At 37.5% G+C, this 18,538-nt stretch overlaps 2 protein-coding genes across 8 annotated transcripts in view; one reads left to right on the top strand and one right to left on the bottom strand.

The window, feature by feature from the left end:
* The window catches only part of fbxl2 (F-box and leucine-rich repeat protein 2), a 131,159-nt gene extending 119,437 nt beyond the window's left edge, over positions 1-11,722 (top strand). The window contains exons 14-15 of the mRNA XM_059645817.1: positions 7,508-7,720; positions 11,378-11,722. Coding sequence (XP_059501800.1) covers positions 7,508-7,720; positions 11,378-11,485 — 321 coding nt within the window. The 3' untranslated portion in view covers positions 11,486-11,722. The remainder of the gene's footprint in view (positions 1-7,507; positions 7,721-11,377) is intronic.
* Positions 11,723-12,590: 868 nt separating this feature from the next.
* The window catches only part of LOC125451943 (upstream-binding protein 1-like), a 56,732-nt gene continuing 50,784 nt past the window's right edge, over positions 12,591-18,538 (bottom strand). For 2 of the 7 annotated variants that reach the window (XM_048529714.2, XM_048529717.2), the window contains 2 exons: positions 15,842-15,893; positions 14,713-15,761 (listed from right to left, as the gene is read on the bottom strand). In XM_048529714.2, coding sequence (XP_048385671.1) covers positions 15,724-15,761; positions 15,842-15,893 — 90 coding nt within the window. In that variant the 3' untranslated portion in view covers positions 14,713-15,723. Of the gene's footprint in view, positions 13,211-14,712; positions 15,762-15,841; positions 16,354-18,269; positions 18,437-18,538 lie in introns of those variants that run through there. The other 5 variants (XR_007247420.2, XR_007247419.2, XR_007247421.2 and 2 more) reach the window with 5 other exon arrangements.

Raw genomic sequence — 18,538 nt, 5'->3', positions numbered from 1 at the left:
AAATCCGAAAACTACAATCCAGAAGCCATTGTGAAAAATAGCAGAAAGTGAGTTTAAATGTCAGGGTAGAGTTTATCTTCAATATTCAGAGCCTGAACTGAAAGATGAATGAGAATAATGAACTGAATATGTGGACAAAAATTTTCTCTGTTCTAAAGATGAAACAAGGTGCAAATACCTATGAATCATGGCAAGTCTTTAATTGATTTTGAAAAACAGATCGTTTTTCCGTGGTTAACAAATTATGTGAAAGTGGCATATCAAGTTGAAGTTGGTGATCACTGTACAAACAATAACTGTATTTATATTACTGGATTGTGTTATGAATTACATGGATAAAGGGACCAAAAGTAGGGTAACTAAATTTGCTGTAGCAATTCAAGAAGGCAGCTCATCAACAATTTCTCAAGGGCAGCTAGGGTTGGATAATAAATGCTGGCCCAGCCAGCCAAACCTAAATGAAGGATTTAATTAAAAGAAAATAGAAAAGTTAGTTATGAAGAGGTCATAAGGCAGCTTTAAAAAGACATGGGTTAAGTGAGTACCCAAAGGTCAAATTACAAATTAAGTATATTGTAGGAAATCTTTCATTTTGGCAAGAAGAATAAAGAGGCCGGTTATCTAAATGGTGAGAGATTGCAGATCCCCTGAGATAGAAGGACTGAGGTTTCCTTGTGCACAAAACACAAGATTAGTTTGCAGGTAGGGCAAGTAATTTTGAAAACTCATAGAATGTTATTGTTTATTGTGAGGGGAATTGAATGCAAACACTGGAGATGGTTATGCTTCAACTACAAAGAACACTGAGACCACTCACAGTGTTGGTACAGTATTGGTCACCTTATTTAAGGAAGGATGTTAGTGCATTGGAAGCAGTTCAGAGAAAATATACTAAACTAATACCTGGAATAGGTGAGAAAAAGTTGGACCAGCCAGCCTTGTATCCACTGGAGTATGTAAGAATATGGTGTGGTTTGAGAAACCCTGAGGAGTCTTGATAGGTTGGTTATGGAAAGGAGGTTTCCTTTTGAGGAAGAATCTGGACCTAGGAGGTGGTGTTCACAGTTTAAAAAGAAGGGATTGCCCATTTAAAACAGATGAGGAGAACGTTTTTTCAGACAGACATTAGCATTTAGAACTCTCTCCCTGAAATGGCAGTGGAAGCAGAGTCTTGGAATATTTTTCAGGCAGAGGGAGATTATTGGAAGGCAAGGGTACAAACAGTTATTGAGAGATGGGCTGTGATATTATATCATCAGATGAGCCACTGTCTTATTGCATAGGCTTGATGGGCTCCTCTGACTACTACTACACCGCCTCCTCCTATATTGATAAGTGCTAAGGACGAGCTGCGAGCTTTAACCGATGTTCACATCTTAAGAGTCAGATTCTGTTGGATCAGACTGAGATCTTGAAATATTTTTTGGGAAGCAATTTCTTGAGTCGTCTTGGAACAAATGAGATTCTGTGGTGATGCAAAGAATAACTAATTGATTTATTATTGTCATGAACTGAGGTACAGTGAATAGTATTTTCCATGCAATTTGTGCAGATTGTACCAGCAGTGTAGCAGAACAGAGTGCAGAATAGTGTTATAGCCAGAGAGAGAGAGATCAGAATGAACGTTTGAGGTCCTTTCAAAAGTCTGATAACAGAAGAAGCTGTTCTTGGATCTATTCATAAGCGTATACAAACTTTTATATCTTCGGGCCCGACAGAATAGGTTGGGAAAGGATATAACCGAGGTGGGAGAGGGGTCTTTGATTTATGTTGGTTGTTTTACCTGAGGCAGTCGGAAGTATAGATGGAGTCAATGGATGGAAGGCTGGTTTGCATGATGGGCTGGGCTTTTTTTAGGACTCTCTGTAGTTTCTTGCGGTCTTGAGAAGAGCAGCTGCTAAACCATGCCACAATGCATTCGGATAGAAGGCTATGATTTCAAAATGGTCGATGTATGACAAGCTTTTGTCAATATGATGTGAACAATAAAGATCGACAAAATAATGTAAAAACACCTTCAGCAAATCAGACTATTATAACAGAATTTGAACAGAATTCCGAGTAAATTCCAGAATACCCAAGGAACACTTGATGGGTACTTTCAGCTCTGATTTGTAAGTATCATTTTGATGGACTACGTAAGCAGAGAGGCAGCGATGAAAACAAGTACTGTAACTATTGAATTTGTTTTTGAGTGCTAGAGAAACTCATCAGGTCTGGCAGCATCTCTGGAGAGAAGAGTTAATGTTTTGGTCAGTTAAGACTCTATGGAACTCTGAGTTGAAAGCTCCAGTTGCGTAGAGAAGCAGAGGCTGACTCTTGATGCATTTTGAGGAATGGTTTGAAAACAATGAATCATCCAGAAAAATTATATTGGCATTTGTTTTCAGTTTTTGCATTTCAAAAGCATGAGGAATAGATTGGTTTAAATGTTCTCTCAATTTAAGTAATGAAGATTGATCCAAGCTTAAGGAATGTAAAAATGCTGCCTCCTTTACGTTTGACAATGCATTCAGATTGCTGAAAAGATTTGCCATTCCCTGTAAAATAACTGCAGTAAGCATATTTTAAGTGATCTGGTTTCCGGTGAGATACCTAGCTTGTTCAGTAAATCTATGAAAAAGGCACAAATGAAAGTTGACATGGAGCACGTTGAGACTAATTTTTAGGAAGTCAGTGGATTTGTCAACACATTATTGAATTCCATTCATAAAGCCTGATTTTTTTAAATCAGCACAAGACAAATATTAATGTCATCAGGTGGTGAAAATCAGAAGAAAGTAAGTTTTCTTGAGGTTACATAAATAGTTTGATCACTCTACTTAAACCTATTAAAAGAACACTGAAAGGGACCGTGTAATGATCAGTTTAAAATTTTATCCAGAATTATATTGAAGTAGACTGCATGTTCACAGTCACCCCAGGTATGGGTAATTTGTGCAGGACAATTCATCGCAGGTGACTGGAGGGTGCAGCTGCTATCAGTTAAATCTGCCTTCTGTTTTGTAACAGACCTTATGCTTTACAAGGTACTACGGTTAATTCAGTTTATTTTTATTGACAGCTTTACACAGGCAGGTTTTCATTAAGCTGAGGTCTTGCAGCAACATTACAAGATTGATGCATGCTAATAAATGTCGAGGTTTTAATTTCAAAGATTTTGGTATCCTTTATAAGAAATCAAAGGAATGGATATCTAAATAGTATTAATATTTTGAGAGTTTTTGCTTCAGCTACCCTCTTCAGGCAGTGAATTCCACTTTCTGGGCAAAATGAATTTCCTTTCAGCCCATCTAGATCTTCTGCCCCTTACTTTAAATCTATCATTCTTTCCTCTACCAAGGAAAGAAAGTTCCATGCTGTCTATGCCCTCACAATTCTGCACATCTTAGTTATGTCCCTGCATAGTCTCCTCTGCTCCAAGGAAAACCAAGTCTATCCAGTCTCTCTTAATGACTACAACTGTCCAACCTAGGCAATATTCTTCTAAAGCTCCAGTGCAATCATATCCCTCCTAAAACGTGGATTCAAGAATTGCACACAGTACTCTAGGTGTGAGCTAGTCATCTTTTTATACAGTTCCAGCATGACTACCCTGCTTTTAAACACAGTCTCAGCCAATAAGAAAAGTATCCCATATGTCATCTCAACCACTTTCCCTGTCCTGCTACTGGAATAGACGGACTTGCACTGTAAGGTCTTTTTGACCCTCTGTGATCCCCAGGGTCCTACCATTTGTTCTGTATTGCATTACCTTGTTTAACCTGCCGACATTTATCTTGGTTGAATTCAATTTGCCATAGATTATCTGACCAGTTTATCTATATTCTCTTGTAATTTAAGGCTTTCTTCCTCACTGTTTACCATTCCAACTGTTTGCGTATCATTCGCAAAGCTATTGATCAACTTCCCACATTCGAGACTAAATCTTCAATATAAACTACAACAGCAAGGTCCCTGTGAAGTGACTTCAAACATTTCACTATTGAGTTTTGAGAAGATTTGTAGCTCAGGTTGAGTTTCTGGATGTGAGTTTGCTCGCTGAACTGAAAGGTTAGTTTCCAGATGTTTCATCACCATTCTAGGTAACATCATCAGTGAGCCTCCGGTGAAGCGCTGGTGTTATGTCCTGCTTTCTATTTATCTGTTTAGGTTTCCTTGGATTGGTGATGTCATTTCTTCCACCAATGCAGGAAATGACATCACCAACCCAAGGAAACCTAACCAGATAAATAGAAAGCAGGACATAACACCAGCGCTTCACCGGAGGCTCACTGATGATGTTACCTAGAATGGTGATGAAACATCTGAAAACTAACCTTCCAGCTCAGCGAGCAAACTCACATCCACATTGCACTATGTTCAAAGTGCTATATTTATATATGTTTTATACATTCCTGAAGTGTTGAATCTTTTTTAAATTTATTGGATAAGGGTGTCACAGACCAGGCCAGGATTTGTTGCGCAAGCCTAATTGCCCAGAGAACAGTTAGGGGGCAACCACATTGCTGTGGAACTAAGGCCAGACCAGTTGAGGACAGCAACTTCCCTAAAAGATATAGTGAACCAGATAGGTTTTTTTTCCTAACTATCGACAATGGATTCAAGGTAGTCATCAGATACAATTCCAAATCGTTAGTGAATTCAAATTTCACCACCTGCCATGGCAGGATTCGAATTTCGGTCCAGAACATGACTTGAGTCTGAGTTAACGGTCCAGTGATGATACCAATAGGCAGTTGTTTGCATGTAAGTCTGGTCTTGCAATGTTGGAATATTTGAGAGTAAGATTCATTTGTTTGTTTGAAATATATTTGTTGCTTCTCAAACTAACTGAACCATGATCCTTTGGAAATAAAAACAAACTGCTGGAAATAACCAGATCTCGCTGCATCTATCTAGAGATGAATGCTGAGTAAACATTTCACATTTGTAACCTTTTATACATAAATAGGGCAAGCTAGAAAGGGACAAAGGGCAAAAGGCAAGTTATGTGATAAGGTAGGGCGGGCGAAATATTGATTGAAAGAAATCTGTAGCAGGATTTCTATTTGCTTTGTTTATGTACCCTTTTTCTGCCTTTGTTTTCTGTTTCTGTCGAATTTGATCATATACTTTCATACCTCTCTCCTCACTGAAGGCCCAAACACACCTTCCAGATGAAGCAATGATCCACCTGTTGTAATTTCAGTCTACTGTATTGCCATTCACAAGGTCTCCCAACATTGAAGAGAGCTAATGCAGGTTGGGTGACCACCTTGTGGAACATATCCATTTTGTCTGCAAGCATGATCCTGAAAGTCTGGTGACCTGTTATTTTACCTCTACATCTTGCTGTCAGGCATTCTCTTCTGTGATTGTACTGGTCCACTGAGGCTGAAATAAGCTCTGATGTGGGTTAGCACCTCCTCTTTCAACTAGGCATTTAACATCTTCCTAGACTCAACATTGATTTCAGTAATTTCAGACTCTAAACTTCTGTCACCTTTTTGTTTTGTTTTTTTTTCTCCTCCTTGTTTTGATTATTTTTCATTCCATTCCAGCTCTAGCGCAACTTTTTGTTTCATTTCCTTTGGCCCTGAAAGACACATGTTATGGTCTTCCACCCTGTTAGGGAGCTATTTTTTTGCCTTGTCCCATGCACCCTTTTGTCAAAACACATTTAAGCTGTAATTTTTCCTAGTTTTGATGCATGGTTACCCAGACCTGAAATGTTAACTGTTCCCTCTTGGGCAGATGCTGCCTAACTTTCCAGCATTTTTCTGGTTTTGATTTGGTTTTTGATTTCTCTACAAAAACAATGCAATACTTTTCATGGTTAAAAATGCTATATAATACAAATCATTGTTATGGACGACAGGCTTTGCAAACATGCTAACAATGCTTGAAATACTAATTCTTCCTAAATAAAAACTGAAAGAAATGTGGATGCTGTAAATCAGGAACAAAAACAGAAGTTGCTGGAAAAGCTCAGGAGGTCTGGCAGCATCTGTGTAGAGAAGATCAGAGTTAATGTTTTGGGTCTGGTGACCCTTGCTCACTAATTTTTCCTAGTTTGGCCTCATTAAGCTTTTGGAAGGTGAGGTTTTTAAATTACCAGTTGAAGACAAATGTAGGATGAACAAATCTAAGATCCTTTGATAATGGAACATAAATAAAGTGTGTATCCTGTCAGGTGGATGTTGCAAGAAAGCAAGCTGTGTGAAAGATTAGTAGGGGAAGTGAAAAATGAGCAAAAGAGAGATTGAGAAGTGATGATAGCCAACACAAGAAACCTGAAAGTGTTGTACAGACCTATAACTAGTAAAATAGTGAGAAAATCAGTCGAGTCTGAGTTGTAAAAGGATTTATATGTGGAAGCAGAGGACATGGTGAGGTAGAGTGGTTTGCATCTATTTTCAAAAAGGATGAAGATGCCAAATTCTTAGTAAATACAAGGATGAACTGAAGTTTGATAGAGGTTTCAGATAGGTTGACTGCACTTAATGTTGTTAAGTCACCAGGACCTGGTGTGATACATCAAAGGGTACTGTGGGAAGTAATTAAGAAAAATTGAAGAGGTGCTGGCCACAACTTTCCCGTCTTCCTTCGACACTAGGATTGAAACAGAGGATTGAAGAATTGCAGAAGTAAATGCACACTTTATTAATCAAGAGTATAATGACAAATCATTCCACTACAGAGTAGCCAGGAAGAGTTAAAGCTCTTAAAAACGATAATCATGGAAAATTTAAGTCAATTAGACAATATGGATTAATGAAGGAAAGCCAGTATGTACCTATTAAATGCAAAGCAGGTACAGTTGCATTTAAAACACTAGGCCAGGTACATGAGTTGGAAAGGTTTACAGGGATATGGGCCAAATGCAGGAAATTAAGTCCAGTTTAGTTTGGGGAAACTCCTTTGGAATGGGTGAGTTGGATCAAAGGTCTGTTTTTGTACTATACGAGTATGTTTAACTCACTTGATCTGAAGTAAGATAGAGCCAATACGGGTAAGACAGTGTATATGGACATCAAAAAAAGTTGAAATAGTATTATATAATAGAATAAAGTGTCAGTCAAGTTGAAGATATTGCAAAAGGTGTTGGCTGAGTGACAAGGAACAGATGGCGGTGGTGAATGGTCGTTCTAAGGAACGGGAGGGTGCAGTAAACATTCTATGATTCTTAAAGACATATATTTGTGAACACAGAACATAGAACATTACAGCACAGTACAGGCCCTTCGGCCCTTGATGTTGTGCCGACCTGTCATACCAATCTGAAGCCCATCTAACTTACACTATTCCATGTACATCCATATGTTTATCCAATGACGACTTAAATGTACCTAAAGTTGGCGAATCTACTACCGTTGCAGGCAAAGCGTTCCATTCCCTTACTACTCTCTGTGAAGTAACACCTTTAGCAATTATTCTTTTGCAATCCAAGAAAATAAAGGTTGTTGATATTTCATCAATTCTGTTTGTAACATGAATCACATTTTTAGTTATTTTTGTCTTGCAGAGTTTATCTCACTGTGAACTGATTACAGATGATGGTATCCGTCATTTAAGCAACAGTCCCTGTGGCCATGAAAGACTTCAGGTTGTAGAATTGGACAATTGTCCCCTCATCACTGATGTGACACTTGAACATTTGAAGAACTGTCACAACCTGGAGAGAATAGAATTGTATGACTGTCAGCAAGTCACTCGTGCAGGAATCAAAAGAATAAGGGTAAAGAACAACTTTGGCTGAACTTCATTTTCACTAACCATGTGTACCAGATTGAACCTTAGTGCTCGGGATGAGTGGTAAATTGAAAGCCTACTAATGTACTGACCACATTGACCAGGCAAGTTTGATTTGATTGTCCATCTGTTCTAAGTAGGCCAATGAGAAGTTTATTTTGGCACTAATTGAATCTGAAGTGACAAATGAGTTTCTTACCATCCAATCACCCTTGTTAGTAGTACACTTATGTAGACAGCAGGTCAGAGGAGATTATATTGAACAGTTATATGGAATAATAGATTTTCTGAAGTCACCATGAGAGAGACATTGGAAGGTCATTAGCAAATTCGCTGATGATACAAAGCTGGGTGGCAGGGTGAAATGTGAGGAGGATGTTATGAGAATACAGGGTGACTTGGACAGGCTAGGTGAGTGGCAAGAACAGGAAGGCAGATTACTGTCTAAATGGAGTCAAGTTAGGTAAAGGGGAAGTATGAGATCTGGGTGTTATTGTACATCAGTCAATGAAAGCAAGCATGCAGGTACAGCAGGCAGTGAAGAAAGCTAATGGCATGCTGACCTTCATAATAAGAGGAATTGAGTATAGGAGCAAAGAGGTCCTTCTGCAGCTGTACAGAGCCCTGGTGAGACCGCACCTGGAGCATTGTGTGCAGTTTTGGTCTCCAAATCTGAGGAAGGACATTCTGGCAATTGAGAGTGCACAGCGTAGGTTCACAAGGTCAATTTCTGGAATGGCGGGACTATCATATGTCGAAAGGTTGGAGCGACTGGGCTTGTATACACTTGAGTTTAGAAGGATGAGAGGGGATCTAATTGAGATGTGTAAGATTATTAAGGGATTGGACACTCTGGAGGCCGGAAGCATGTTTCTGCTGATGGGCGAGTCCAGAACCAGAGGACACAGTTTAAAAATAAGAGGTAGGCTATTTAGAACAGAGTTGAGGATAATATGGAATGCTCTGCCCCAGAAGGCAGTGGAGGCCAAGTCTCTGGATACTTTCAAGAAAGAGATAGATAGACCTCTTAAAGATAGTGGAATCAAGGGTTATGAGGATAAGGCAGGAACAGGATACTGATTGTGGATGATCAGCCATGATCATAATGAATGGTGGTGCTGGCTCAAAGGGCTGAATGGCCTACTCCTGCACCTATTGTCTATAAAACAGGGAGAAATTGGAAAGGAATTCTAATTAGAAGTGACAGCAAATGAGGAAAAGGAAAGTCACATTTATGTCAATATTGAATATGTGGACTAGAAATTAGAGTTAGAGATATGCAAAATGGACAGGATTAGAATAGGCAACATTTCCATTCAATGAACTTTGAAATCGATTGGTTCTTCTAAAATTTATTTGGATAATCAAATCTGCTATGATCTAGTGTAGTTGGGCAGTATAATAAGTTCTCTTCTTCAAAATGAATTTCTTGATATTTTTAAAAGTTAACTCTACTTACTTCCTATCGATGCTGCCAGACTTTCTATATTTCGCTAGCAATTTGTTTTCGTTTAGATCTCCAGCATCTGTAGTTCTTTGATATACAAGTTAGAAATATTCCCTGATAATGGTGATCTGTTGTGATCATTGCTAAGAATAAGCATTTAATAATGGTGTTCCATCATCCACCATATCTAACTGCAGTTTCATTAGTGTACAGGAGTCAGTTCCTGATTTGAGTAGATTGAACTAACATCAAAGATAGTAGATAACACAAATATGATGTTTGGCACTAGATTTGTTGATTCAACCCTGATTTTGATGCCTGAACTGGCAATCCCGTCTTTGTTTTCCTTTATTGATTGAATCAATGTTATAGTCAAGCTGTTTAGAATAAGAGACCGGTTCTTGACACAGCTTCGTAATCCTAACTGCATTAATAATTGAAGAAGTGGCTATGTCAACACTGGAATTAAGTCCATGCCAACCATAACCCCAAACTAAACTAGTCCCCGTACCCCTCCAAACATTTCTTATTCATGTAAATGTCTTTTAAAACATTAACTGTACTCTCATGATATGCTTTAAAGAGCTGTGCCAAATAAATTATTAGAAGAATATGTAATGTTGAGCATTCCAGTTCTAAATTATTCAAAAATTTGGCTAATGTGCCTAAAAAAATCTAAAACAGAGTTCCTAATTCAAGTTTCTTTTTACTGGATGATTATTTTTCATCCAAATAACTTAGTCAAGGGAGTATGTACCTTTAAAAATCTGTTTATGATCCAGTGACCCAATTTCATTCAGTTTTTTGATAGTTCTATGTTCTGTCATTCTGCGATAAGGTTAATATTGTAATTACTAGTCAGTACCAAATAAAGGTTTTTTTAAAATTGAAGACATTTCTGGGGAAAGAACATTCTTTCTCTCTCCCCCCCCCCCCCCCGCAATAACGAGTGACAGTTATCATCTTGACTGTGAAATAAGAGCTGTTCCGAATGATCGCTTTGCTACCAAAGGACCATTACTGAGAAGAACATGCGACTGAACATGGATCATTCTTCTAAGTTTGTGCCACAGAGACAGTATCCTTATTTAAATCACGAAGTCCAGGTCCAAGTCCCACCTGCTCCAGGGGTAATGATGTCTCTGAAAATGTTGACTCAAAATATCCACTAAAACAGTTCCCCAAGCTATTTTTCCAAGGGACCACTGGTTCTTTCAATGCAATGGTTAGGCTGACCCATTCCTGGCATAAGTGGAAAATCTTGCAGAATGAACATTCTTTCTTTTATTCTTGAAAATTGCAAGAGGCAGGCTCTGAACATCAGAGCACTGCTTTACATTTTTAGGTATGAAAGTCACCGGCCAGTATAAAAAGTCTTTGCTTTGAGTGGAATGGATTGCCTGCAGTCAAAAATCCAGAAGTCGAATTGTTGTGGTCCAAGTCAGAAGCAAAGATAAAACTGAATCTGAGGCAACAAGAGGAAATTGAGGAACAAGAGTATGAAATTAAAATTAATGATCCTGGATTACCACCTGAATTAAGCAGACTAGCCAAGTCAGACTGGAAGGGGAACTGACCTAAACTGAATGCCTAATGCACAACCGTTTACTTGCTTCACTTACAAAAACTGTCCCAGTGTAAAACAAAACTCCATTATACACCAGGAACACAGCTTTTTAAAAAGCAACTGCCTCCAAGTTGATTGTTAAATCCACTCAAAAGACACACACTGAAACCCTGACACACTAACACATTGATAGAAAAATGAAGATGAACCTCACACTTTATATGGGTGTAAAAAGATGACAGCTGGAGAGTAATATAGATGAATGTGAAACTATCCACTTTGGTTTAAAGAATGGAAACACAGGATTTTTTTTAAGTTAAAGTAAATGTTTGCATTAAAGTTTGAAGTCATTGCTAAAAGTCCTTTCAAATCATAGCTAGTTGCACCAGCATGTTAATTCTATGAAAAGGATCAATGGTATGCTCGTCTGTAATGTAAAGATATGGGATTATTGAGTTTTGGTGAGAATACACCCTGCAGTATGGAGCACAGGTAAGTTTCAGATGAAAGATCTCAAACCTTAAAGTAATTTCTCTCCACAGAGGCAATCAGACTGGCTCAGCATTTAATTTTACATTGCTTCCTTAATACACGTATAAAATGCTTTGTGCTTTCTTCACTGTTTCTAGGCCCATCTACCAGATATCAAGGTTCACGCTTACTTCGCCCCAGTTACTCCTCCACCTTCAGTGGGAGGCAGTGGACAACGGCTTTGCAGATGCTGCATTATCCTTTGACATGAGATTTTGCATTTAAGAAATACTGTGAAAGTGACTTGTTCTTGCACTTGTGATCTTGCATCTCCAAATAGGGGGAAAGCTCGAGGAAGAAATCACTACACAACCTGATTTACCTAACTTTGCTATTTTCAGTAAAATTGACAAGCTAATGGAGTTAGGTTAGAGAAAGGTCTAAACTTGGACCAAGTGTTAAAGGGAAGGTTGGAGGTTTGGTTGGGGGTGGGGGGCGGGGTGGTGTGTGGAATGATGTACTATAAGATCCCATGCATAACTGAATGCTTTCTCGTAAAGTCCAATGCAAATACTATGACCTCACTGCCATCCCCCACTATTAATGTTGAAACGATGAACATACCTAAAATCAGCATTCAATGGTACAGACTGCTTCACTAACCAATTGCATTGTGATGTGTCAGGCATGTAGCTGATGAAGCCACATGGGTTAATGGGCCCTAGGCTTCAATATTGTAGTTTTTGGGATAATTTTATTTCTATACGTGTAGCTATGGAAAGATCTCTGTTTGGTAACAGTTAGGTTCACAATTGTGAAACGGCATTTCTTCCATTAGGACCGACATTCTCGGTACACATTAGCTAATTTGGGAAATAAATGTTGAAATTTTGTTTCAGCGGGATACAAATCAGTGATATGTTTTCACAAAGTAATTGGTTTCATCTTAAGTGACTTGTGATTTGATTTGATCTGAATAAGGCATGATTGTTTCTAGGATTAAAGCCAATTTTAAAACTATTTGCATATCACAGTAAAAATGTAATTTTGGAATTCTGAAAAGACATGCACACGCTTTGTTCACTTTTGCATATCGCCACTTGTCTTTCTGCAGCAGGATTGGTAAGGATTCAAAATGTATTTAATCTAAACTGACTTAAAAGACTTTGTCCTAAATCTGGGGGTGAAAAGTTTGTCAAGTATAAAATGTATAAAATTCAAAATTGACAAGCTGGATTCTTAGCAAATGTTTATAGCTTTACTGTAAATCTTGCAATCTTACCATTAAAATGGAATAAAGTAATAATTCCAATTGTCGGAATTCAAATTTAACTTTATATTTAAGGGAAGTATGCAGTTAAATTCATTTTCTACAGTGAGTTATGGGTGATTACAACCACAGACTTTAGTGATAAAAGGATAAAAAGAATAGGCTTGATATCAAATTAAAATCAGTATACTTAATGAGATAGTCCAGTTGTAATGCAAAATAACCATACGCTTAACAGTATCATGCATTTGTAGAAAAATTGTTCAAACAACAATCTAAGTTTAGAAGTTTATCACACACAGTACTTACAGTAAAAAGTTTAAGTTGTGTTTAACAATTAGCCAACTATTTACATGATAATCCCAGTTTAGAGAATTTTGTTTAAAAATTAGCTACTATGTGATGTGGGTTTGTTGGCAACATAGTGAGATAAAATGTTCTGATTGAGTACCTCCTTTATTACCATGGAAGTGAGTGCTCAATTAAAATTCTCAAATCTAGACCTTAGCTGACAGCTGTCAATTTCATTCAGTCTGTAAATTGATGCAGTTCATGTTTGATTTGAAAAATACTTGTTTTTGCACCATTAAATGTAACAATCATCATGTTTTAAATGCTTCAAATATTGAAACAGAACAAAAACTGTCAGAGAAACTCTGTATCTGTAGAGAGATTGAGTCAGCATTTTGAGTCCGGTAACCCTTTATCCAAACGTGATTCTCTATTCAAGGAAGAAAGGAGACAAAGCAAGAAATTAGCTAGTTAGTCCAATATCTGCTATGGAGAAAATGCTAGAATCTATATAGATGCTACTGGAACAATTCTTCCATGTGGAGTCCTCATGGTTTTGTGAATTCATGTTTGCTTTGCTGTTCTTTCAGAAAATCACAAGCACGTTTGAGGGTAACTGGTAGGCATTCAATACTTAATTTCCTGAAGACATTTGACATGGTGCTGCAAAGGTTACCACACCAAATCAGAGCATTAACATAGGGGGTACCATTAGCATGGATAGAGGATTTGTTGACTAATCGTCAGGCTCGGTGTAAATAGGTTTTCACACTGGCAGGATACACCGGTGTTGGTGCTCAATTCATATAATCAAGGGCTGAGTTATCCATTTGAAGTTAACATTTTCAGAGCAATCTCATGCAACTTAACAGATCACTAAACCCTAATGTGCATTTTGCAGTCTCTGATCTAGAGACCAGAATATTGGCTAAAATGTAAAAAAGTGATAAGAATCCCCGAATGTTACCAAATGGAAAAACATCCAAAGGAAAGTGGTCTTTACTGTGTTAATTGTATGGGTCTGTCTTCAGAAAAGTGTGCTTTTGGCATTAACTGATTCAGAAATACAAGCATTGAAGACTGAAATTCCTGGAAACTTTAAAACAGTGTGACGCACTGCACATCAGCAAGCATCTAGAAACAAAGGTGCTTCATTGTAGGATTGTACTTTGCTATTTAATATAGATGGCAGAAACCTAAATTTGGAATATTTCATACTAAATTACTTAAATTGAAATTCTAACGTATAGACAACGTGTGTTCCTGCTGGCTATAGTAAAATGGACTAAGATTAAGATGGTGGAGGCTTTTCATTTTTAAAAAAAATCTAAGGTCAATGGATACTTGTGCCATAAATTCTTTCTACTTTTATCCTCCATATAGTCCAAAGCTACAGCTATTCATCACTTTGTAAATTAAATGAATTGTCAAATAAATGCCAACATTCCATTGTAGTATAAAATTGATAGCAAATACCCATATAATTTAATTGTCATTGTACAGGATTTGAGATACTTGCAAAATGATTTTAAAGAACTTTATTACACAGGCAGTATGAATTTATCCCATAATTAAAAGTCAAAACTGAGTTGCTGATGCTTGTGTTTCACGAGCTAATTGTAACTGAACCATAAATGATGTCCTAAAATCCTAATCTGGAAATGAATCTTAATCTTTTATTGTTGATGGTATGTTTTAACACAACTTTGACAACTCAGAAGTTAAAGTGAACAGCTAAATTAACATTTTGAGAGAGTTTGGAAATCTTGTGACAGCATCATGGCAGGTAGGACTTTAATCCTGACCTTTGTGGTCCAGAGGTAGGAATGTAACCACTATGCCACAATAGACCCTTCCTTGACTTGCATACATGGTATTGAGTTTAAATTTCTCATTTGCCAACTCATTAATTATAATCCCATAAAAACCATCTTAAAAAGTAAGCAAACTTGATTTTATTAACTTTTCAGTGCAGTGAGATTTGGTCACATAGGCACAATTATGACCTGGAGAATTATTGGACACAACTTTTTTTTTTAAATACAGCTTTCAAAAGCATAAGATTTGATTAATGGAATTTACAAATTTATTTTTAAATGCAGAACATACCTTTCCTCTGATCTAACAGCAGTTATGATTTACAAACAAAACTGAGAAACTCCTTGCTTTATCCACAACTGCTGAATATCTACAGGTAAAAAGGTTTGACACTGAACTCAAACAATAAAAAGCACTAAGTGTTTCAAACAAATAAGATCAGCTTTTTTATATATAAAAAGCCCTATGACCTTGAAGCAGAAAAAAAATACTAAATGTGCAAGCTGCAACTTTAAATTAAACGAATGTCCTGATTTGAGACAGGAGTTGAAATCACAACATTTTTATATAGTTTTTCTCTTTAGAATGCAAATTAGCAACTGCACTATACGATCTTGTAGATACAGTTCTATAGAATGAAACTAGTATCTTGTGAAGGCAGTAAATGCATTACAGCACAAAGTAAAAGGCAAACATTTAAAAAAATAACTTGGCATACCTCAACAATTTCAACCAATAATCAAGAAACTAGACAGATAAGGAAGCAGAACTGCTTCAAAATGAGACTATTATTGTGCAAATCTGGATCTACTGGCCATTTTCCTCCTCTTGTCATATTTATGAAGACCACTTTGAACCATAATTTCTGGACTTTCAGGTCTACCCTCGAGCTTGCTGCATCCTACACATGCAAGGAGGGTGCAGATTGGTGGCAGTGATATTTCCAGAAATTTCAAACTCACAGTAAAGTCACTGAACAGTCAAGCTGTGTTTTCAATATGAAACATTTTGTACAGTGAAGTCAGATTCTAACATTTACATGAATTTGCTCAATGTCCTTTGTCATAATAAAGATATCTTCTATATGCAAAAATGTAGTCCAGCTTAACTGCTAAATGGGACAGGTTACTTCAAAATTACGTGGTAGCCTTCGCTATTTTCAGCTGTAAAATAGAAAAAAAAAGTATGATAAATCTGCTTAATGTTTGTTTGGCTTGTACAAGCTTTGAAGAAAAATACAAACCTTTTATCGTACTGATTACAAAACAACTTTCATCTTGGAGGTTATGAACCATCTGTAAAATATTTGAAGAACACAGCAGTTTTAGGAATAAAGAATACCAAAAATAAATCTTGTATTCAAACTAGAACGTCCCCCTGCTAATCCAAGAACACTTGAAAGACCTAGTATGACATTTATTATACATGTCACCCAACCTCAGGTTTTAGTTTGAAATATTAGAAGTGACTAAATTATCACCAAAAAATGATTACCCTGAAACCAGTGGGAAAAGGAGATCTTTATACCAAGAGACTCCAAATAAATTCTGTTCCCGAGAATCACTAGAAGCAGCCTCTTTCAAATTCAATACATCTCAAGTTAGAGATTTTGTTTTTTTAGCATGTGATTTTTTTTTTCTAGAATGCTATTGGCTATTTTTGGTAGAACTCACCTCAGTTCTTGGTCCACAATCCACTCCCAACAGTTGTGAAGTAGGAAGATGGTACCATGGATGATATTAGTACTTGCTCTGCCTATTCAGGTCAATAGTGAAGAACATTGGCATTATGTGAAGAGGGACAAAGATGAAGAAAGCTGGGTGAAAGTGGCTGCAGAGGCTCAGATGCATTTATTCATGTGGAGGGTAAATATCAACACAGGCTGCTAGGACCAAATAGCTTGCTTTTGTGGTGTGACCTCTGTTTACCCTTAATGTGCTAGTGAACAAATCAGCCCCACACAACAAAGGACTACCCATTTCATTCTTTTGGCATTACTGGGTGTACAGAACTGCTAGAACAAGCTCTTAAATCTCAATTATAACAGGACAGATCTTAAGTTTAACTCATCTTCACAACACAGCCCATATCACTTGCTTTACTCCTTGCACCCAGTTAGGTGCAAGTAAAATAGTCATTTGGGGAGTGAAAATTTGAGTATGACTACAGATGGCAGTATTGCATGCATGTCATGGCCAGAAGGTGTCCGGTGGACAAATACCAAGTGCATGTAAAACAATTCTAGAAGGCATCTTGTATGCACTTAGTAATATTAATATCCACAGCATTAATGTCTGAACATGATTTATTTCCATCAGTCCATCGCGTGCACAAGTGACAGTTAAAGTAATTAAAACTCATCTATTTTAAGTTCCATTGCAGTCCAAAAGCTTGTTAAATGCCTTTAGCAACACAAGTATCAACAACAAGATTTTTTTTGGACTGAAACATCCCACCTGTTTCATACAGCAAACACCAAGTCATGCATCAAATCTGATTTACTTTACTGCCCAAGATAAACACGTGAACATAACTCCAGTCCCAAAGGCAGTGATATGACAAGTTGTAATCAATTTCAGCTTTGCTTTACTCCTCCAGTCTCAACCTCTCCATTGTCTAAACTCAGATTGCTTTTTTACCACCCAGTTAGCGAATGGGCAGAAGTTTCATCCAGTGCTAGAGAGACTGAAGCCCGCGTCTTTGGTCGCCTTGATAAGCATCCCCAACTACCACTTTCATCCCTTTGTGGCTAAACCAGAGTGTTTATGATACTGAAATGACTTTCCAAACATAGGTGCACCATCACTAAGATCGCTTATTTCCGGCTTTAAAAGTATCACCAGTCTCCAGCTCTGATTTAGTTCACCTGCTTCTAAAGCCCTTGTCCACATTTTTTGGTTGTTATCTCTAAATTTCAATATTCTAATACACTGACTGTCCTCCCACGTTCTATCCTGTCAACTTGAGGTCATCCAAAACTCTACTACCCATATCCATAATCGCAGTAAGTCATGTTCCATCACCTAGGTTTGTTAAGCTACACTAGCTTCTGATAAGCATGGTTCTTTTTAAAATTTTCATCTCTTCCCACATCTGAAATTCTTGATTCATGATTTTAACTGCCCCAACTTTAATAGCTATGCCTTCAGCTGTCAAGACCCTATGCTCTGGAATTCCTTCCATAAACCTCTCCATCTTGCTTGTCTCGTTTAAGACACCTTAAAAACCTACCTCTTTGACCAAGCTTTTGGCTATCTGGCCAAATACCTCCTTCCATGATATGGTGCCATATGTATGTTCTATGATGGTCTGTCAGACACCTTGGGATGTTTTATTAAAGAATCAAATACAAATTGCTGTTCTGTGTACAGCAGATTTGAATCATTACAGGTCACTTCTCCAAACAAATGGTGACAACCACAATTGCCAAACTCAATTTGAACTGTTTCTAAAGTTTATGTTTTTACTTCTGTTCACTCATTACAAACTGAAAACTCGTGTCAATACAATTGTTCATGCTAATTTTCAATTATGTAGTCATGTTCAACTTCACTTGCTAATCAATGAAGCGAAGCAATTCTAGATATTAGAAAGATTAAGACACATGTAGAGGAAAGGCCTACTGCCACTGTTTTACAACTAAGAAAATGAGTTTGGAACCCAAAACTGACCCCATTCCTAAGCTCTTGCTCGCCAGTCAGGAAGACGGGCCTTCACGCTAAGGGTGCACAACAGTCTGAAAGGTAGTTCTTGCCAGTCATTGTTTACACGGAGTCTGGTGTTATTCAGGCCTTTTATCTCAGTGTGTTGCCAAGGAGACAATGCTGACATCTACATTCTTATGTGGGTAAAGAAATGTAATTAATACAGACAGTCGTAGCCAAGAAGGTAGTTGCTGAGCTCAGCGCAGATGGTTCTCTGACTTATCACGCAACAAAAT

The sequence above is a fragment of the Stegostoma tigrinum genome, chromosome 5 (assembly GCF_030684315.1).
Source record: "Stegostoma tigrinum isolate sSteTig4 chromosome 5, sSteTig4.hap1, whole genome shotgun sequence".
Lineage (NCBI taxonomy): Eukaryota > Metazoa > Chordata > Chondrichthyes > Orectolobiformes > Stegostomatidae > Stegostoma > Stegostoma tigrinum.
Note: the sequence above shows the minus strand (reverse complement) of the source record. Positions and strands in the feature narration are given on the sequence as shown.